The sequence below is a fragment of the Theropithecus gelada genome, chromosome 1 (assembly GCF_003255815.1).
Source record: "Theropithecus gelada isolate Dixy chromosome 1, Tgel_1.0, whole genome shotgun sequence".
Lineage (NCBI taxonomy): Eukaryota > Metazoa > Chordata > Mammalia > Primates > Cercopithecidae > Theropithecus > Theropithecus gelada.
The window spans coordinates 184,454,087-184,476,455 of NC_037668.1; the positions used below are offsets into that span (position 1 = coordinate 184,454,087).

Here is a 22,369-nt window from a genome sequence, read left to right on the forward strand (position 1 = left end):
GCCTAGGTATGGGTCTCTTTAAGAGCATTTCAAAGCCAGGTTCCAAGCTGAGGAGGCCAGCTGTGTCACAGAAATAAACTGTTAATTACATGCAAACCCTCTGTAAACACTGAAATAAATTAAACCTTTCCCCTAGTTTTATTTTTTTCCCCCCTCTCTACCTGTCACAGGAGGATGGAGCTGAGCTGGAGTGAGGCAGAACGAGCAGAGGCTGCAGCAGCCGTAGTCCCTGTGGACAGCAGCTCACTCTGAGAGCAGAACCTGTGCTGCGTCTCCCGACAGCCTGGCAGTCTGGAAGCCATGGCATCTTTGGTGGGTTCCGACAGCCACTCTGTGAAATCAATCCACCAATGGATATTTACCGAACTCTTAGCCATGTCTAGGGGACTGTGGTTGATGCCAGGAGACAGAACATTTAATAAGGAAAAGGGACATAAACACCAAGACGACGATGAATGACACAGGAGAATCTGGGAAGGAATGCTAATAACATTAGGTCCGGGGGAGAAGGCTCAGGGGAAACATCTCCCCTCTTTTGAATTTCTCAGGGATAGTCAGAGAAGGCTCTGTGGAGAAGGTGACATTAGAGTTTTGGAGGCAATTCCAAGAATGTGCACTCAAGGTTGGCAATGATGCAAATGGAAAGTGCAAAGTGGCTAGACTGAGAGACAGGAAGGACCAGTCTGAGAGGAACAGGTTTATACAGTGGGCCAATGGAAGAAGATTCTTTGCTTGTCTATCCTAGACGGTTTTCAAAACTTTTTAACTAATAATTTCTCACATGAGTGCTATGTGCCAGACATTTATCCGTGTTAACTTACTTCTTACTACAACTCAGAGAGGTGGGTACCACAATTATCCTCACATTACTAATAGGAAAATAAAGGCACAGAGATTAAATAAATTACCAAAGTCCCATAGATAGTAAAGACCAGGATTCCTAACCACTATTTTATAGCACCTTTGGCATCAGAAATCACTTTTTTCAAATAAAACTTACATCAGAGCATCCATGCATAAAACTTATAAAAATGGGGCATCTTCTGGCATAAATCTATTTTACATATTTAATACAAATATATTCATAATACAGAACACTTATTCAATATCATTCAAAACATGAGGTTGTTTTCCAGAAGATAAAAATTTGAAACCAGGGTTATAGATGACTATCGCAGTCTTGAATCAGCTTTGGCATCCAGTTTATTTTTATATTTTATTTTAGTTTCACAGTATTGAGAAAATCTTGAATCATACAGAAAGGTAATAGTGTGATCACTTACATCATTTTATGAAAGCAAACAAGCTGGGGCCTGATTCTTTTAAAAAGACCAACACAGAACTAGAAGCTTTCTCATACCACATTTACACAAAGCTCAAATAAATGCAGAGACAGCAAAGGGAGCTTGACTCCAAGGTCTCCACAAAGAAAAGAATTACGCCAGTGTGACCGTGGGAGGTCTCCAAGTGTGAAAATTTGGTCTATAACATATGGATTACTTGTGGCTTTTTAAAATTAGTTTTATTCCTTCATTTTCTATTTCCTCAATTCTACAATATACCTTTCTTTACAGAGGAAGGTTTTGTAACTCAGAATATATGAATACATCATACATAGAATGCAGTGGCTTTTCCCCTGACAACATTGAATAATGCTTAAATTTAATAACAGAATTATTCAATTTTTGATATAGTATATAATCAATGGCATCTTGGATTCAAGAAAATGTGGTAGTTAAAAGACATATTTTAAAAACAAAACTTGCAACAAATTTTATAGATGCCATCAAAGCCCATCCGCAGATACCCGCTGACAAGTCCCAGGTTTGGAGTGAAGGCCATGGCCTGGGGATGGTGAGTGGGGAGAGTGGGAGAGAGGGGTGGGAGCACCTGGCAAGGCACCCTCAGGAGGACAGAAATTCAAGTGGTCCTCTCTGACCATCACAGGTGCTGCGACCCACCCGCCAGTTCCTGGGGTGAGGAAGACTGCACACTGGAAGGAAGGGCCCCGCCTTGGGTCACTGCTTCTCAAGAAAAGGGGCACTAGGAGAAGCTGAGGGGACAAAAGTCAGAAGATATCCCAGGTCCTGTCACTGTGGCTTCTTTATCTGATTTGAGTGTTGTGATTTTCCAGAACATCAGAAACATTCCAGTGCAGATGATAAACCAAAGATGTATTCGCCAGTCAAATACAATACCTTTTTTTTTGTAATTAACTCCACTACTCTGCTGCCCCATGAGTGCACAAAATCCTGTTTCCTCTTGTGGACAGACAATGGGGCTTAAGGTGGAAGGCAGTGGAGAGTGGAGGCTCTCAGGAGTCACTTTTAAAAGAGCTCTCCAAAAGTGTAAATGGAGCCCCTAGTACCTGGCACCTTAAAGGAGAAGGGATCCTGTTCAATCCTTCCCTCCCTTTGGCAGGGAGCTGAGGTGTAATTGAGGGCACACGTGTCCATCAACAGGGAAAGCTGTAGCTGAAGCTTCGCCGTGGAGAAGCAGCTGACATCTAACTGCAACACACGGAACTGGAGGCAGGCAAAGGTCTGTAAATCTACGCATATTATTTCAACAGGCCTGGAATGAGGACCAGCTAAGTAGTGGATCGTTAAGGGAAACTTAGTACATCCAACCCTTCCCTCCCACCAAAAGGGTTGGGTATACTAACTTTCAAGTCAGTTTCTAAGCCTTGTCCCTAAAGGAAGGTAAAATATAAAGTAACATCTAAGTGCCCAGTGGGTAAATGATGCCTTTAATGTGTTGCCAAGAGCTCTGACATCTTTGTCCAACAGGCTGCAATCCAGTATCATGGGCTCCCCTTGAGTTCACCAGCTTTCACATTTCTACATGGGCTGTCCAGAAGCTCACTTTATTTTATTTTCTTTTTAGAGATGGGGTCTCACTATGTTGCCCAGGCTGACCTATGATTCATAGGTCAATCATAGCACATTGCAGCCTTGAACTCCTGGACCCAAGAGATCCTCCTGCCTCAGCCTTCCAGGTAGCTGGGACTACAGGTGTGAGCCACCAAGCCAGGTTCAGCAGCTCACTTTAAATTATCCACTCTCTCCTCAATCCTCCCAGAGATCTCTGCTTGTATATCTTCCAATTATTCGCTATATTTAGTTTGCCCTATTGTTACAAGTATATGTATGTACCCATGCGCCTGACTTATTGCCCCTTCTAGACCTAAGTCCATAAATTAACTACTTCCTGAGAGCCCACTGTGTGTCAATCACTTTATGTTAGGCAAACATTGAATAAAGCATGACCTCATGGAAATCCACATAGTGGGCATGCAGGCTGAAGGCAGAAGTGTGCCTTTTTCTTCAGTACTCTCCCATTTATGTGCCATGTCACTCTCTTACCGCCTGGCAATTACATTGATGCAGAACAGTGGTTCTCAAACTTCAGTGTAGCCTCAGAATCACATGGGAGCTTGCTGAAAATACAGATTCCTTCCTCCCACCTCTAGAGACGCTGGCCCGCCAGATTTAGGGCAGAGCCCGGGAATCTGCAATTACACTAATTGCCCCTGGATGATTCCAAGACAGACCACACTCTGAGGGGCATGAAAAAAAATTGCTCATGAGTCTTTGAGTGAATAATGAATTGAGGAACAGTGAATAGAGACCTCTTGGCTTTCCTAGTGTGCCATATACTGGCACTGTGCCATCCCCACCTGGCTGAGATTCTGTCAGCATTTGGATTCCAGAGTGAAAAGTACCTGAAACAGCCATTGAGTCACCAACACACCACCTCCAGCTAATTTCTGCCTCCGAGTCCTAAGGCCTGGAGCTGCCTGAGAACAAAAAGATCATAGCCCAAAGCTGCATGACACATCAGGCACCTGAGGCCTTTGGCCACGGATTAGAAATTAAACCGCATATTAGAGTAAATGAAACAAAAAGGAAAGGAACCCTGAGCCAGCCTAACGGCTCTGCACAGACAAAAGACCAGGAGACTGGCCTGGTTCGTGGTGTGAAATTCAGGCATCAGATCAGGAGGCACACTTAACACATTTGGAATAAATCCCAAACATGATGGCATCCTGGTTTGACAAATCAAGACAGAAATGCAATGAGTAGGAATAACTTCAGGGTGGAGACAGCTAAGGATGGGAAAATAGTAAGTGTGAGAAAGAAAGAAAACGCCGGTTTCTTCCCAGGGAGGCAGCGGTGTGGAGAAGGCTGTGGACCACAGGCTCCCAGCCCAGCAGACAGAGGCCAAGAAGGCGGCACTGTAGGGTTTGGAGAGGACAAGTATTAACAGGAGAACAGGCTGCCAAAGTCAGCATCAGAAGCTGCAACGTAAGTGTGTTTAAAAAAGAGACAGACACTCTGAGAAGGAAAACAAGATGACAGAGTACAATGCTAGTAAGGTAGGTGGGCGGGCCTGGTGGGTTTCAATCCCCAAATGTTCCCCAAGTTCATATTCTGAATTGAGCTGAAACAGGACCAGACACCCTGGGAGTGGCCTTAGAGAAGGCCCAGCGGTGTGCCGGCGCGCAGAGTCACAGCTTACTCTGCACATGTGCGGCACATGCACACACACTCTCTCCTTCCACTGGGGGCAGTGCGAGCACCAAATTAGAAATCAGAACATTTGGTTTCAAAACCCACTCCCTACTTCCATGCAGCAAGATAGGTTTCTCAACTTACTCCACAGACTGAATTTGTCCATCAGATTCAAGAGTCACATTTAAAAAAGGGTCCATAATCCACTTATTCTCCTCCCTTTTCACGGTTTCTCCCCCACCTCTTTGCTCCTTATCCAGCTCAAATTCCACGGCTATGTTACAGTCACTCTCTTGATCTCTCATTTTATCGTGCTCACCTGACAAAACTATTCTCGGAAAAGCCAACTCTCCACCTACTTCCTACCTGAGACTCAGCGGCTGAATGTGACCAGAGGAAAACACACCAGGCTCACTGGTCTCACTTGAACTTCATCACAGCTAACTCCAAGTGAGTCCGTAAAGCTGCCCAGCAACCCAATGCATTTACCTATTCCACTTACTCCCTCAGTCTTCTGGGAAACTATGTTATACCTTCTCCTCAAACTTTCAATATTTTCCTCCTCCCATCCAGTAAGCTGATGACCTTACTTCCTCTTTCATTGAGAAAATAGAAGCAATAGGAAGAGAATTTCTACAAGATTCCAACACCACATCTACCCACGTACCAGCCTCTGCAGCCACTTGTTCTTCCTCTACTCCTAGTACTATGAATGGATGATTAGAGCTCCTATCTAAGCCAAGCCCTACACCTGTGGTCTAGACCTTCCCACACCACACGCACACCTGTTCAAGGAAATCCCTCCCCCAATTATCCTCCCTCTCCTTTATCAACAATAATTTTTATCTCAAATGGATCATTCCCATCAGCATGTAAGTGGTATTTCTTCCATGCTGTTTCCATTGCTCTCTGAAATCCTTCCCACTCCACTCAAACTGCTCCTGGCATTCAGTGGTTCTTAGCCTTCCACTTCCCTGACCCATCTGAAGCATTTGATTCAAATGAGCAAAGCATATAGGTAAGAGTTTTTGAAAGAGTAAATATGAATGTGAATTCAAGAGAATCTGTGGATGTGATTTATACAAATCACCAAGAAATTATTAGCAAGATACTGAACAATCATATGATAGGAAAAAACGCTTCTTCAGAGAACTGACTTGATCATCCTGTACTTTCTCCCTCTGCAGTGCGCTCTTCACTTGGCCCCAGGACACCAAGTTTCTGATTTTCCTCTCACCTCCCTACTGCTCCTTCTCAGTCTTCTTTGCTGATAATCATTTTTCTCTTCACCTTAACATCAGGACTCAGTCCTGGAATCTCCTCTCTTCCCTGTCTATATTCACTTCCTTGATGGTTTCGGCCAGTCTCAATACTTTACCATCTATACACTGAAAACTCCCAAATTTGTATCTCCTGCCAAGCCTTCTACTCTGAACTCATTTATTCACCTCCTTCCCTATACTACCATATCAAATGAGCATGGCAAATTTAGCACATCCAAACTCAATTCTCCTCTTCTTCCCAACATACTTTACCTGTGTTCTTCCCCAGCTTAGTTAACGGCCACTCCACTCTTCTTGCTGCTTTCTCATATTCAATCCATCGAAGAATCCCATGAGCTCAACTTAAAAATATATGTAGAAGCCAACCATTTTTCACATCCTCCACTGATACCTCCCTGGCCCAAGCCTCTATCATTTTTTTAGATCCTTGCAATAACCTTGATTTGACTCCCTGTTTCTACTTTTGTTCTATCAAAGCAGGTGGAGTGATCCTTTTTCAAACACAAGTCGGGTCACACCACTCCTTTCCTCAAAACCCTCCACTGCTTTCCCATCTCACTCAGAGTAAAAACCAGAGTCTGTATAATGGCTTTCAGGGCTCCACATGATCTGACTGACTGTTCCATCTCCTACTTTCTGCCTTACTCACTGCAATCCAACCCACTGTGCTCTTTGCTGTTCTTCAAATACGCCCAGTCTGTCCCCATCTCAGGATCTCTGTACTTGCTGGCCCAGCTATCTGGGACTCAGGACACTCTTCCCCCAGATAACCACATGGCCCACTCTCTCACCCACTTCGAGTCTTTGTTCAAATGCCACCTTCTCAACGTGGCCCTCCTGATATCTCCATTTAAAATTGCAACCAACCTCTCCCTTTCCCCACATTTTTTTTCTCCACAGCACCTATGACTATCTGATATACCATATGTTTTCCTTATGTTCTATATGCATTTTCCCACTAGAATATAAATTCCATGAGGGCAGGGACTTTCCTATGTTTTACTCTCTACTGTATCACCAGCATCCAGAACAGTATCTGGCACGTTATCGCCACTTAACAAATGTTTGCTGAATGAATAATGAGTTAGTGAATGAATCTACACTTATGTATTAATGTAAACAGAGGGGAAAAGCCTTTACTATGAGTTCAGGAAATAGTTTCCCTCTCCCTCTACTCTCTCCTCTCCATGAAAAGCCTGACAAGCAAAGTGTTCTGCCAGTTAAGAGGAAGTTATCATAGCTCCTCACTAAGTACACACACCTTACCTCCCAGCCGTCATGGGAAAAAGAACAGTAACTTCCAAGATCCACTTACCAATCCCTCTATGGATAAGTAACAGATGAACAGATACTAGTATCCGATTCCAAGTATCACCTGTATTACAGGATCCCAGACTCATGTAAGGACATAGGAACAGGGCAGTCCAGATGGGATTGTGGGAAAAAAAGAAAAAAAGAAACCAGTCTATTCCAGAGCATGACTGATCCTGGATACCGATTACAATTACAATAACACTTACAGTGTCTACAATACCAGTCACAATTACAGTGTCTACGAATTTTATGAACTATACACCTGATCCTAGGTCAGCTGGTTCATCTTATCACCCTAGCACCATAAGATAATCATAGACTCCTGCCACCCATTGTCAAATTAGTTTTGAGTAGTTCTACTACAATGTGGAGGAGGTGGTAGGAAAAGACTGAAGCAAAGATGGAAGCCACGTTCCCTAGTCTCATGGATCTCATAACCCAAAGCATTCTCTGCAGATACCACAAAATCAGAGGAACTCCATAAAGAGAATGGTAGTTTTTCATCAACTGCGAGATGGATGTTATGCCTCACCATGCTGATAGATGACACATACAGCAAAATCTCAATGAGACAGAAAGTGAATAGCTGTTAACCATTTAATAAATCCTGACTATATGCAGCTGTGAAAAGGCAACTTAAAGGAGAGCCACAGTCATTGTTGATAGACCAAAAGATTTCTAAGGCATTGGGAAGACTCTCAGAAAGCACCCAGACTTTAAGTTGCCTCTTCTTGCCAAAAGCCAATGAAGTCCATAAAAACCCCTTCCATCATAGCAGCTTGGAGCATCTTAAGTAGTCACAACAGATGTGGCAAGCATACCTGCAAAGCTGCAGAAACAGTACACCTCCAAGAAATTTCTGCCTCTACATGAGTTTATCAACAGTAAGAAGAGAAATAACTCTAACTACAGAAATGCAAATGAAACATACTAAACTTTAAGAGCAAAGATGTGAGTAACTGCAGACAGGGACTGGGAACCTCTGCAATCTGGGAATTAGTCCTGATACAATAAAAGAGCTAATGGAATCAGCAGATACCATAAAACTAGAATGACAAAGAGAAATAAGACTCAGATCAGAATCAGAAGAAAGTCACTTCTCTCAGCCACTTCCAGCACAGGTGAAGAGGGTTAGCGAGCCACAGTAACATTTGTTGAATGAAGAGCATTGATCAGAAGGAGAACACATTGTACTGTGGAAGACATACTTATCAGGTTAGGAGAAATAAGTAAAGAAGAGAGTTTGCAAGTCTCGAGGAGACCTTTGGGAGAGACAGTGCAAACAGGTAGCAACAGCCAGAACTGTAGACAGTTTTGCATTCCTTCCGCCAGAGGAGGGAGGGAAGCCAAGAATATAGTTGGAGTTTGACCAAGCAGTTGACATTTGGATAGAGACTAAATGAAGCACAGGTGACTCCAGGTTGCCCTGACAATGGGAACCCTCCCCCTTACAATTCATTATAATGAGAAAAGCCACATGCAAATGAAGTTAATAGTAATCAATGGCAGAGCAACACAAGGTCATAGGGAGGCATCTAGGAAGAGTCTGTGGTACAGAAAAGGGATGCAAACATGAGGGAAGCATTTACATTGGTTAACAAGGTTAAACTGAGCCCACATGCCTGAGAGCTTCTTCCTACTGGGTAAACCTGAAGATTCTCCTACTGGTTTGGATGTTAACTAACAAGAATAAATCTTACATGTTTGTTGCACCACTAAATAGAAGGTGCATCGGGCTGGGAAACAGGGGATCCCCCTCTCTTAGTGCTCTGCATGAACAAATCCAGCAGCTGGGTGAACTGGGCCTTCCCAGAATGAGGAGTGGTAGAAAGGAAAATCAATAGTTATATTTATATTTGCATCTTATTGGTGGTGGTTGTGGTAATGCTTAGTGAGTCATTTTTCTATATGCAGAAACACACACACATATATGTATACATGTATTTATAATACTAAGTTGACTAGTCATTCATAGTTAACTTCATGGTATGCAACCAGTGTATATAAGAGTGTGTGTGTGTGTGTGTGTGTGTGTGAAGGAACAGTCCAAACAGGTAGCAGACAGTCCAAACAGGTAGACAGTCTTTGGGTGACAGTACCCCTAGCCCTAAATCCAGCCATCAGAATATCAGGAGGCCTTCAGTAAACTCAAGTTCAATGAATCACAGGCTGGAAGTCAGAGTATGTGAGTCTGTGGGCCCTGGACACCCATGCAATACAAGGTTTCAGAGCATCTGCAACTTGATCTCCTCTCCTCCCTCCTTCACTCCTTAGTGAGCAAAACTAGAGAGAGGAGCAAGATCTCTGCCTGTGTTTAACTTCTAAACCTATAGTTGACAGGTAACTGGAGAGACATAGAGATTTGAAGAGAGCACTATGATAGCAGGAATCATGGCACTTTTTCCTCCCCATTTCCCTAGTGCCTAGAACAGTGCTTGGCATGTAATAGATGCTCAGTTAATAAACAGTGAAAGAATGAAGGAATGAATAAAGAAACTAATGAAGAAAAAATAATGAGTGGTTCTTCAGCTGAGATCCTGCTCCTCTCAGTACCATCTGAATCTTGGCTAAGGTGGACCAACAATCACGCCTGTATCCTCAAATGCAACACTTCTCCTTTCAGGCTTTCAATGCATTTATCACATCACTTAGGTGAGTCTACACATATAATTGAAATGCATCACTCTCAAAGCCCTACAAGTGACACCAGCCACTACAGGGCCAGTGCTGCAATTCCTAAGGCGCCTGGCTAATTTGAATGGCACGGCCTCAAGACAACCTTTACATCTCAAATGAGGAGTGACTGCACTCATCAACCTTGCCTCCCTCCGCTCCTTCCTGCTGCCTCCCACAGCTGGTGAGAACTGCAGAGTGTCCTCCAGGGTTTTCTGGGTCACACTTCATCCCTGGGCTTGCTGGGTGTAAGTTGGTCCTTGGGACTTCTTCACTGCCCTTAAGAGCTTTAGCATAATAGCCTGTGACTCTTTTCTGCAAAGTTTCAGTCCTGCCTTGCTCATCCTATATGGGAATGGATCCAGGTTAGCAATGGACCTCTACTAAGTACTTTCTTGTACAGGCCTTACACAATCCTTGCTCTTTGGTCATTATAGTCTAGTCGAGTTTCTTCTGAGACAGCATTTCCTTTCCCTCCACTGTAAATTATATCCAAAGCTCTTTCTAAAGGGTGCTTTGTATATGCCACCTTATTTTCCACCTAATAAGTTTTATACAGATAGAATCAGGCTAAAAAGATCTAGAGAAGAACTGAAGGAAACAGAGGGCACCTTAAGGTAAAGGCAGGTTGTGGGAGCGTACATAAGAGGCGTGATCATTCCAAAGTTACTGTCTTGGAATGGGCTGGTTCAATGCAGGTAAGGGTACAGTCCTTCAAAAGCACCTGCCCACATGGCTTTACCCACCTAGGATCCATGTACATCAAACCACATACCTCAACTCACTCTCATTTTTGAGCATACAGTCTGCACCAAGCCTTTGATAAGTCGTTAAAATTAGATTCTGGAAGATGGAAGAGACTTCATGATCACCCTATCTACCTTCTGTCCCCATGCAGGAATCCCCAATATCCCTGACAGGCAGTTAGATCAACTCAGAACCTTCCAAATATGTCGGATCACATGAATCCCCAGGGCACTTGAAAAATGCACAGCTCACTAGCTTACAAAGTTATACAAAATCAGAATCTCCAGGGAAGGGGCCTGTGAATCTGAATTTTCAACAAGCATCCCTGGTGAATCTCACAATTAAGCATGCTTTTTATGTGCATGTAATGCAGCAGTTCTTGACAGTGGCTACATACGAGAGTCAGATAGGAAGCTTTTTAGAAAAGCCAATGACTTTTCTAAAATCACCTTCACCCCTAAATATTCCCACTTAATTGGTTTGGGATGGAGCCCAGTTGGTATAAGTTTTTTTCTTTTCTTTTTGTTCTTTTCCAGTACATTCTCCCAGATCCTGAGGGGGGTGATAAAATTTTTTAAGCTTCCAGCTAATTCTACTGGGCAGCCAGTATTATACATTATTAGTACCCTTCACTATAGCCCACCATCATGTCCAACCAACATATTCTATAACTATTAAGTTGATCTGACTTAACTAATTTGTTCACCTATCCAACCTAGGATGTAATTTCCTAATCGTATTAAGAAGCTGTGTACTTGTACTTAGCAAGAGGCCAGACAAGAGAGAATTATGAACTGCTAAGGCTTGTCCCAGTTGAGTCTTCACCTCCCGCTCCAATACACCTATATCCACAGCCCTCCCTGTCCCTGGACTAGCCAGGCCAAACAACCCCAGAAGCCTCCATCCAGGGTTCTTCCCTCCTCCTTCCCGGTCCCCACCAGCTCTACTCACATTGTACAGCACGGTGGTCCACCCTTCCATGGTGATGCACTGGAAGACAGTCAGCACAGCAAAAAGGATGTTATCAAACTGGGTGATCCCATCATTGGGGCCGATCCAGTCCTTGCATTCATAACCAGCTGGGCAGCCCTGCACGCCACACGGGTGAGGGGGGTCAAATCCTTCTAGAATACCTGCAGATATGTTTGGAGGGTGGGGGATAAATCACATGGTGTTTCACATGAACTGGAAATGACCTCAGGAGGCCACAGGTAAGCAATTCCATTCCCCATGGAAAGAGGTCTGCCCTTTTTTGTCTTAGGCTCCCTCTCCTCCCTGGCCTCTCTGCACCTCCCAGCTCACATACCATGTGTTCAACCCAATGTTTCCCATTCTCTTGAAAATGGAGCCTCTCCTCCGCATGGTCCCCTACTCTGCAAGCTTCATCGTCTACCCTCACCTGCAGTACCACAGGAATTAGAAGGACTGAATCACATGGCACACTTTGAGGAAAAGGCAAAGTCAAGTATTTTAGCTTCAGACTCCAGGATGAGCCCTGAGTTCTTCCCGGGTTTCTTGGGGACAGTTATAAACTACGGTCATTTTAGGGGGTTTTAGCTCTTTGTTTGTCCAGCATGGATTCCTGGCTTTGAATAAAAGATTAAAACAAAAAATAGAAATCCAAGGTGGAAGGTGTTCTTTGAAGGTTCTTTTCATAAAAAGCATGGTACTTATTTGAGATTCTTCAGCCTGCCTACCATCTCCTTTCCTCCTAGGATACTCAACTCAACTTGAAAAGAACAAATGAAATACAAAGATATGAGAATTCGGGGTTGTGTACCCTAACAATCTCCCAAGCACACTTGCAAACCAAGCTCAGAGCACTCTCAGTTCATCCACATCATGTGTGGGTCAAAACAGAGAGCGAGAAGATGGTGAGAAGGATCATGAAGGGAAAATGTCTCCACAGATCTGGAGGGACCCAACTCTGATTCTGGACTCCTAGATCTCACCAGCCTGTGGGCCAGAGAGGCCACTATAGAAAAAGTACTTATTTATTCGGTCAGAGGCTGCTGTATAAAGAATCAAGGGGTATTGATTCAGATATTCAGAGAGGTGGTACTTTATTTTTTTGTAGAGAGACAGAGAGATGGGGACAGAGAGACACTAGTTTTCCAGGCTGGCCTCAAACTCCTGAGCTTCAACAATCCTCTTGCCTAAGCCTCCAGGGAGTAGCTGGAACTACAGGTGTGTGCTACTATGCCTGGCTCAGACAGATGGCTTTTGAAGTTCATTCTCATGGCCCTTGACTATGGGATAGGGGAGCCGAGACCATCTATTTGAAATCTTCCAACTATGTATTTGCCTTGCAATATTAATGTCAAGTCAGGATCTCTAGTCTCAGTTGGCTGTGCCTCAAAAGGCTGCTGACTAGAAACTTCTGATTCTAATTCCAGGGTCAGAATAGGACACACTTTTCCAATGAGCCTCCAAGTGCCCTGAAATTACCCCAGTTAACAGAGGGGAGAAGGGAAAAGGAGAAGACAGAGAAGAATGACCCTACCTGAATTGTTCATGAAGCATGCTCGATGTAACTTCCCACTGTAGAACTCCAAGCCAATAATAGCAAACATCAGGATGGCAAAGAAGAGCAGAAGGCCAATCTGCAGAAGAGGTACCATGGCCTTCATGATGGACTTCAACACAATCTGCAGGCCTAGAAGGAAGGACAGAGAATGACCAATGCAGCCGTCCCTCAGCACCATCTGATAGGGCAGGATTAGTTTCATTCCCTCATTGGTTTCATCCATGCTGCCTTCTGTCTCTGATAGATTAAATTTATTAGAATGTGAACCTTTCCTAAAGGAAATTAGACCCAGCTCTGCTAGGCTGTAAATCCTTCAAGAGCTGGGACAAAGTTAATCTTCCCATTCACTGTATCTCAGACCCAATTCTCTCAGTCCTTATTGGGGAAGCACAATTAGTACAAGTACTATTCAGAAAATGACATATCCTTTGACCCACACATTGTACTTCTAGGATTCTAGCCAAGAAAACACTCAGAGATTTGAATAAAGATTTAAGTAAAAAGGTGTTTGTTGCAGCACATTTATAGTTGGAGAAAAACTGGAAATAGCCTATTTTTATTTTTTATGTCATCCAGCAACATAAAACATTAAAACGGCTAAATAAATCATAACACATATAAGAATTTTTTTGCTTTGAGACAGAGTGTTGGTCTGTCACCAAGGCTGGAGCGCAGTGGCATGATCTTGGCTCACTGCAGCCTCGGCCTCCCAGGCCCAAGTGATCCTACCACCTCAGCTTCCTGAGTAGCTGGGACTATAGGAGTGAGCCGCCATGCTCAGCTAATTTTTATTACCTTTTTGTATTTTTTGTGGAGATGGGGTTTCACCATGTTCCCCAGGCTGGTCTTGAACTCCTCCTGAACTCAAGCTATCCGCCCACCTCAGCCTCCCAAAGTGTTGGGGATACAGGCATGAGCCGCCATGCTCGGCTAATTTTTTATCTATTTATTTTATTTTATTTTTTGTGGAGATGGGGTTTCACCATGTTGCCCAGGCTGGTCTCGAACTCCTCCTGAACTCAAGCAATCCACCCACCTCAGCCTCCCAAGAGCTGGGATTACAGGTGTGAGCCACTGCACCCAGCCAAGAATTTTTAAGGTTAGGAAAATAAAATACTTATTTCAGGATATAAAACTACAATATACATAATGATTTCAATTACATTAAAATGCACAGGGGAAAATGAAAAATATTGAAATTTTAACAGAAGTGATTTTTGAGTGACAGGATAAAGAGCACTTTTCTCTTTTGTTGTTCTCTTTACTTTCCACATTTTTCTGTAAAGATTTTCTATTATCTTTTATATTTGCGAAAAGTTAAATTTAAAGTAAAATGTTATGCCAGATTGCTTCATCTCCACTATTTATTGCCACTGAGGCTTCCTCCCAGGAGGAATATTGTTTGTTTATCCCAAATTCCCTTAGACCTGGATCCAGCTGAGGACACATCAAGAAAGTTCTTAGCAGAGCAGAAAGAATGGCAGATGCTCACTAGGTATCCCTGACACGAGCTTCAAGGGCCGCAGGACACGCACAGCCCGGAGGGTCCTCAGGTCCACATGAGTGTTGAAGTGGGTTCCCGCAGTGGCCAGGATGCTGCAGACAGAGACACAGAAGGGTCAAGGTTACCAGTCTGGCTTTCCCCTCTTGTTCCATGCAGGAAGCGGGGCTGAGGCAAGCTCAGCCTGGAAAGCACACAGCGCTGACGCCAGCTGTATGTGGGTGCACCTGAGCTTGGGTGAATCACCAGTGGCTCCAAGTGGAATTAAATTTAGCCATCTGGGTTTCACTTTGCAAAGAAGGAAAACTTATCATCATACCAGAACCCTAGTTCCAAATCCCAAGCAAAACACAAGGTCCACAACATTTGTCCCATTCCTGTCCCCAAACCTTGTCCCCTTTCTCCACTCTGCCCTGTTTCAACTTCTTCCCCTCTTTCCAACCCAACAGGTCCTTGTATTTTTTATTTCAAAATTGTCTTAGGTTCCCCTGCCTATCTCCTTCAGGAAATTTCTCTGGATTAACTCCAGTAAAAGAGTAACTCACTCATCTCTACTTTGACACTTAGAATTTTTTTTTTTTTAATGGAGTCTTGCTCTGTTGCCCAGGCTGGAGCGCACTGGCGCGATCTCGGCTCACTGCAAGCTCCGCCTCCCAGGTTCGTGCCATTCTCCTGCCTCAGCCTCCTGAGTAGCTGGGACACTTAGAATTTTTACCAAACAAATACATTACACTGGAGAAGAATTTCAATGGTCTTCACATAGTATCAGTATTTTTATAATTGCACAAAACCACTCTTTGACCCTAATCGGATTTCACCATTTCTATTTTTCCACGTTCCACAGCCATATCCAGAAACACACACACACACAAATCCATAATTCTATTAGATTGTGTGCACCAAGGAGATGACTTATTTCCTATAATCTCATGACATTGCAGGGACTTTGGAGAGACAAGGACATATATGTATTTATGAAAGACACAGCAGAAGAATAAGAGCAGAAGAACTGAGTTTAAGTCTGACTCAATCTGTTGAGAATGGGGTGACTCAACACAAGTCTATCAACCTCGATGAACCCCACTTCTATCATCTCTAAAATGAGGGTGTATTGTGGTCTACTTATAAAAATAAAATGACATGGCATTTAATACTAAGAGTGTTCTACAAACTGTAATGTACACACAGACATGTGGCTAATGCAAAGTTTACTAATATTAATAAAATCTTAATTTAAAACTTGCTCATTTTATTCTTCTTTCTGTGAAGAATGAAAGGGAGCTTCTCCCTCATAATCCCTCCAGAACAATCTCAGCTACCCAGAACCATCAGGAAATGAGGCATGCAGAAAACTGGGTTCCTCTACAGTCAAAGGGTGGCAAGAATGGCTTGCTTTGTTTATTTCTGATGGAACTTCTCTGAAATAGTTCAAGTATTAAAGAAGGTACCTGAAGTGCCTTCAATATTTGACATGTCTTCAATCTCAGAAAAAGAACTGTATGGAAAGTGCATGCCCTATGGCCCTCGGAAGCAGACGTACAATCATAAGGTACAAATCATACAGACCAGGACAACAGAATCGCAAGCAGTAACCAACACAATTAGTGCTGCCAACAGCCAAGCGGACAGCTTCATGTGCTGGCACGCTTCCCCAGACTCCAAGTATCCGGGAGCTGCCTGTAGAGCATCATTAGGAAGTAAAGAGGGATCCTACAGGGGGTGAAGGTTAAACAACCAGTAGAGATTCCGGTCAGCTTTAAGATTCTCTGAGTCTACGTTCATACTACCTAAAAATAAGAAGCAGAAAGAAATCCTACTCATAAAGAATCTCAAGAGCTAGACAAGGTTTCTGAATCTTCCCCATCTCTCCTGAGTCACACTTCCATGCCATCATCAGAAACGGGGGTACTTGGGGGAGTGGAGTCTTCCACACTCCTTTTGACTCTATCTTCCAAGGCCAAGGAAAGACATTAAGGAGCGGGTCATATAATCTCTAATAAGTAGGGAAGGACTAAAGACAAAAAAGAACAAGGAGAAACATGGAAAATAGAAGTGAAAACTATGACAGAAATAGAAAAAGAGAAAGAGGAGAGAGATAAAGAGAAAGGATAGGTGGGGAGATAGAGAACCACAGGAAAAAAAAAAAAAAATAGAGAGAGAGATCATTGTTTGCCTGGTTCTTGTAATAAAGGTAAGGTGCACAGCACAGTCTCCTGTGCTGCCCAGGTGGGAGACTCTCCTTTCACGATGATGTCTTTCAAACACAGTATGCAGAATATGAGTTAGAAATTAGACTTCTGTTTCCTAGGATACTCAGATACACATGAGACACTCTTTTCATATCATAAACAGCCCTGTTGGAAATGAAAATTTCCTCTCCAATCCTGAGTTTAACAGTTATGTTTCAGAACATGGTGATAGAGGCAGAAAGATAAAATTAAAAGGCAAAGAAGGCTCAAATGTAGAGGGGGAAAATGGTAGAGGGAAAGAATGAGATGACAGAAGAGTAAGTAGTAAAAGAAAATGTAGGGATATAAACAAGAAAGGAAATAAATAAGAACCGGGGGAAGACGCAAATGTCAGAGAAATGGGAAAGAGAACAAAAGCAAAGAGAGAAGGAAAAAGATGGCATTTGTTGCAGGGGTCTCACACAGCCAGCCATGAGGTATGCACATGTCACCAAGTTGGTCTCTGGCTGAAACTACCTGCTCCCCAAACTGTCCAAACCATACTGCAGCCAGGGCCATGCAGCCTGTGGTCTCGTGCTGTCTTGGCCCTCAAAATTTTCTTTTCTCTCCTCCAGTGCAGGAGGGCTACCAACTAGGTCTTTAATTGATGCACATTGGCCACTGGCTGCTTCCTAACTCCCACTGTTCCAGTACTCCTTGAAGCAGAACTGACAGCTGGCTCCCCTGTTCACCTGTTAGAAAGCAGGGACAATGGGATTCTTTTTTTTTTTTTTTTGAGACAGAGTCTTGCTCTGTCATCCAGGCTGGAGTGCAATGGCGCAATCTTGGCTCACTGCAACCTCCGTTTCCCGAGTTCAAGCGATTCTCTTGCCTCAGCCTCCTAAGTAGCTGGGATTACAAGCACCTGCCACCACACCTGGCTGATTTTTGTATTTTTAGTAGAGACAGAGTTTCACCATGCTGTCCAGGCTGGTCTCGAACTCCTGATCTCTTGATCTGCCCGCCTCGGCCTCCCAAAGTGCTGGAATTACAGGTGTGAGCCACCATGCCCGGCCAACAATGGGATTCTCAGAGCAAAAAGACAATTAAGGAAAAGAGCCCTATTCTGTGCTCCCATAACGCATCCACCTCCATCACTGCCCTAATCACATCCTAGAGAAATTCTGTTTTCTCATCTGTCTCTCCCACTAAATCTGAAACACCTCTAATGGAGGCACCATTTTACTCATCTCTACCCCCAAAACCTAGCAAGTAAGAGGCACTCAGTAAAGGCTTGATGAATTGAATTTGAATTGCACTGATGAAATTAATAAATTTGTAAATTAATAAATTTAATAAATTTGTTGAGACAGAGGTCAAAAGGAGAGAACATCAAGGAAATCCTAGACCTTACTGTGAGAAGAATAGGGTAGCAAGCTGGGATAGTATTCAAACATACATGTGTTTGAGTACATAGGAGAATACTGGGAATCTATCCTCAAGCATTTAAGAGTCAAATGAGGATCTTCTAATATTCTTTTTTTTAAATTTTAAGTTCCAAGGTACATGTGCAGCATGTGCAGTTTTGTTACATAGGTAAATGTGTGCCATGGTGGTTTGCTGCACCTATCAACCCATGATCTAGGTATTAAGCCCAGCATGCATTAGTTATTTCTCCTGATGTTCTCCCTCCCCCTCTCCCCACCCCATACCCCTGAGAGGCACCAGTGTGTGTTTTCCCCTCCCTGTGTCCACGTGTTCTCATCATTCAGCTCCCACTTATGAGTGAGAAAGTGCAGTGTTTGGTTTTCTGTTCTTGTGTTAGTTTGCTGAGGATTATGGCTTCCAGTTCCATCCATGTCCCTGAAAAGGACATGATCTCATTCCTTTCTTTGGTTGCATGGTATTCCATGGTGTATATGTACCACATCTTCTTTATCCAGTCTATCATTGATGGGCATTTGGGTTGATTCCACATCTTTGCTTTTGCGAATAGGGCTGCAATGAACATACGTGTGCATGTATCTTGATAATAGAATGATATATATTCCTTTGGGTATATACCCAATAATGGGATTGCTGGGTCAAATAGTATTTCTGGTTCTAGATCTTTGAGGAATCACCACATTGTCTTCCACAATGGTTGAACTAATTTACATTCCCACCAACAGTGTAAAAGCGTTCCTATTTCTCTGCATCTGTTGTTTCTTGACTTTTTAATGATCACCATTCTGACTGGTGTTGAGATGGCAATATTCTTGAAAGACTTACTGAGGACTGGACAGATCCTGTTCTGTGGGATCTTCCCAGTTCTCAGTAAGAGAGCTAGAGAGACAGAGGAAAGAATGGAAACTCAGAAGTTAAAGACTTGCCTCCCAGCAAAGCTTAAGTTTTGAGGTACATACAGCTAAGCAAAACTATGGGCCTTGTAAGTACCAGGGCTTAATCAGGAGTCTACTGGAAAAGTAAAGAGTAGAAAACAGCCTTTGACTCTCAGTCTAGTGGAAGTAGACAGACACATAAAAAGAATAATTATAACACACCATGAAGCATTATAACAGAGTTGTTTACAAAGTGCTATGAGAATGGGAAACACCACAGTGACAAATGCAGGGTGCTTGCTGTCTGTTAGCATTTTCAAATGGTATGTCATTAAATCTTCAAAATTTTCCTCATATTGCTATTGTCTCCATCTCATAAAAGAGCAAGCCAAAGCTTAGAAAAAATTAAATTGCTAATAAATGGCAAGACCAGGAATTAAAGTCAGTTCTTTTCTGATGTCAAAACCAGTCCTTTCCCCACTCTGCCATTACGCTGTGCAATGTTTGCCTGGCGCTGGGCAGGTTCACTGTTCCTTAGTCCAGTGTGTTGCTAAAAATACCAAGGTCACAGTTTTGGTCCCCAAACGGGCAAGTGAGCATTCTTCCCTTCATTCTAAGGCCACAAATCACCAAGTGCCACAGATCACTTGCCATGTCTCTCTCTCAGGACCAGGCTCCATGCACCTCTCCTAATTACTACGTACAAAAGCAGCTTAATGGCAGGTGATGATTGCTGCAATATTTCTGTACACACACATGGACACACACACACACACACACCACAAAATCAGAGTGGGGCCACTGAGAACAACTCCAATTTTGAGTTAATAAAAGCCTAAGCTCTCCGCTGTCCCAAGAGGCATATGTCTGTGCTCCTCAAGGGCAGAAGTGTATTTTCCATTTCTTTTGTCACTATAGGCACACAGCCTGGTGGAAAGCTTTGTACACAGAGGGATGCTTAATGCCCACTTTGCTCCCACAACAGAGGACAGTTGGAGAGTGCACTCAGCCCTCTGACCACCACCAGCACAGGTATCATGTTCGGCACACAGTCAAGTTCAGTAACTATTTCCTGTTAGAGATCATGGCTCAGCCCTACCTTGAATGTTTTTACTTTTAGGTGTCAGCAAGTAGGAAGAGAATGGAGATTGATACAATCCTGATGACGCAGCACAAGTCTTTCCCGTTGTGGCCATACTGCAGCGGCACAGCAGAACAGAAGACAGAGGTAATGCTCTGGGCAATAAGAACCAAATCATCTCTCCCCAAATTAGTCACCCAAAGAATTCTCCAACCTTGCATTCCCTTTGACCTTGGGGTTCTTTCCTAGCCTCCTTGTCAATCCAGATCTATAATCTCTTTTCACAGGCATATTCCATTTTTCAAATCCATGCCCAAAAATACCCTGAAACAGTGGTCATAGGTTCAGGGTTGCCAGCTAAAATGCAGGACACCCAGTTAAGTTCAAATTTCAGATTAGTGCAATATTTGTATAATGCATGGAATATTCATTGTTTATCTGAAATCTAAAATTCAAATTTAACTGGATGTCTTATATTTTTATTTGCTAAATCTGACAGTTACACTTAAGTAGTGATCAGCAAAGACCAGATAAAGAGCTCCCTTCTTAGTCATTGCCCCAGCCGTAGACAAAATTTCCAAGTTCTCTTCTGAAAGGAGACACAAGCCAGAGGTCTTTCACCATTAGGTCCAGGATGTCTCCCAAGCTCCAGAAATTACCCACATCAATATCAATGGAGAACCTTAAGTTTTTGAAAGACAGGCTCTTCATCAGCACCTGTGAGAAAAGGCTAACACTAGCAAAGGATGTGAGGTGTTTAACCAGCCCATGTGATGAGGAGGCCATGAGGAGGCAGCAACGGACCTAATACAAGCTGAATTCCCAACACAAAGTTGAGTCAGAATATCATAGTTGACATAAATGAGTTGCTGTGTCTATTCAAAAACATTCCATAAGTGGTTGATTCCTTTATCTGTCATTCCACTTTACTTGTCATGTCCCTTCCTTTAAATCTTCTGGATTCACTTCTCACTCTCCAGCCTCCCTCCTACCTGGAATGCTTCTCCTTTGCCTTCTCTCCCCTGCCTAAACAATTTGATTCAGACCTCACGGCCCAGATGACATTCTACTTCCTCCTTGGAAAAGGTCTACAACCAAAAGCTAGTTGAACTAGGATTCTAAGAAAGGGGTAAGGCACACGCTCTCCAGTCCCACTGGCTGGTTTCAAATACCAGTTCCATCACCTATACTAGCTGTCAGGCCTTTTGCAATTGCCACACTGAGCTACAGTTTTCTTACCTGGAAAAAACGGATAGTGCCTTCCTAAGAAAGTTAAAACAAGGATTAAAAAAAAATAATGCTTATAAAGTTCTGCACGTAGCGCTGATTTACCATGGAGTTTCCTGGTCATCAACAACAGAAACAGATTTTAACTGTCTTAAACTGCAGACCCATCAGCTCCATCCCTCCAAAAATGTATACTGAGAAGATACCAGGAATTCACAGAATTGAGGGGATATTGGAAGACCAGGCTGGGAAAAAAGGAAAGCAGAAACCTTGTTGGGGCAGGGATATCCAGGTCCTAACTGAGAAATCTGTGATTGTTACCTGTTATGGAATAAGGGACTTTGCAGATGGGATTAAGGATCTGGTGGTGGAAAGAATAGCCTGGATTATCCAGGTGGACCCGAGGCACAATCACAGGTGCCCTTACAAGAAAAAGGCAAAAGATCGACTACAGAGAGAGAAGGCAATGTAAGGACAGAAGCGAGTTATTCTCCATCTGTCTCTGAAGATGGAGGAAGGGCCAAAGAACCCAAGAATGAAGCTCTAGAAGCTGTGAGAGGCAAAGAAAAGAACTCTCTCTCCTAAAGCCTCTGGGGAGGAGAGATGGGAAGCATGACCCTGGATTTTAGCCTAGCGAAAGTGATTTTAGACTTCTGTCTTCCAGAACTGTAAGAAAATACACGCGTGTTGCTTTAAGCCACCAAATTTGTGGTCATTTGTTACAGCAGCTATAGGAAACTAATACACTTGGCAAAGGTCAGAGATTCTGGGAAATCTGATTCTTAGGCCACCGTGGCTATTGGTATGAATATAAACATCAACTGTCTTGGTGTTGCAGCATCATCAGCTTAAGAGTAAAGTCAGAAGAAGCACATGGTCAAGCTTAAGTCCCCCTGCACCCAAATCCCCTACCACTTCCAAGGTGAGCAAGACTCCCCCAGGAACACACAAAATAAGATTCTCCCAAAAGGGAAAGCAGGGGCCACTGAGGAAGCTGAATGAAGAAAAACTTA

The 22,369-nt window shown here is 43.3% G+C and overlaps 1 protein-coding gene across 3 annotated transcripts in view; it reads right to left on the minus strand.

The window, feature by feature from the left end:
• Positions 1-22,369, minus strand: part of CACNA1E (calcium voltage-gated channel subunit alpha1 E) — a 402,433-nt gene that overhangs the window by 216,045 nt on the left and 164,019 nt on the right. For all 3 annotated transcript variants that reach the window (XM_025385803.1, XM_025385786.1, XM_025385794.1), the window contains 3 exons: positions 14,551-14,654; positions 13,035-13,187; positions 11,483-11,664 (listed from right to left, as the gene is read on the minus strand). In XM_025385803.1, the coding sequence (XP_025241588.1) occupies positions 11,483-11,664; positions 13,035-13,187; positions 14,551-14,654 (439 nt within the window). The remainder of the gene's footprint in view (positions 1-11,482; positions 11,665-13,034; positions 13,188-14,550; positions 14,655-22,369) is intronic.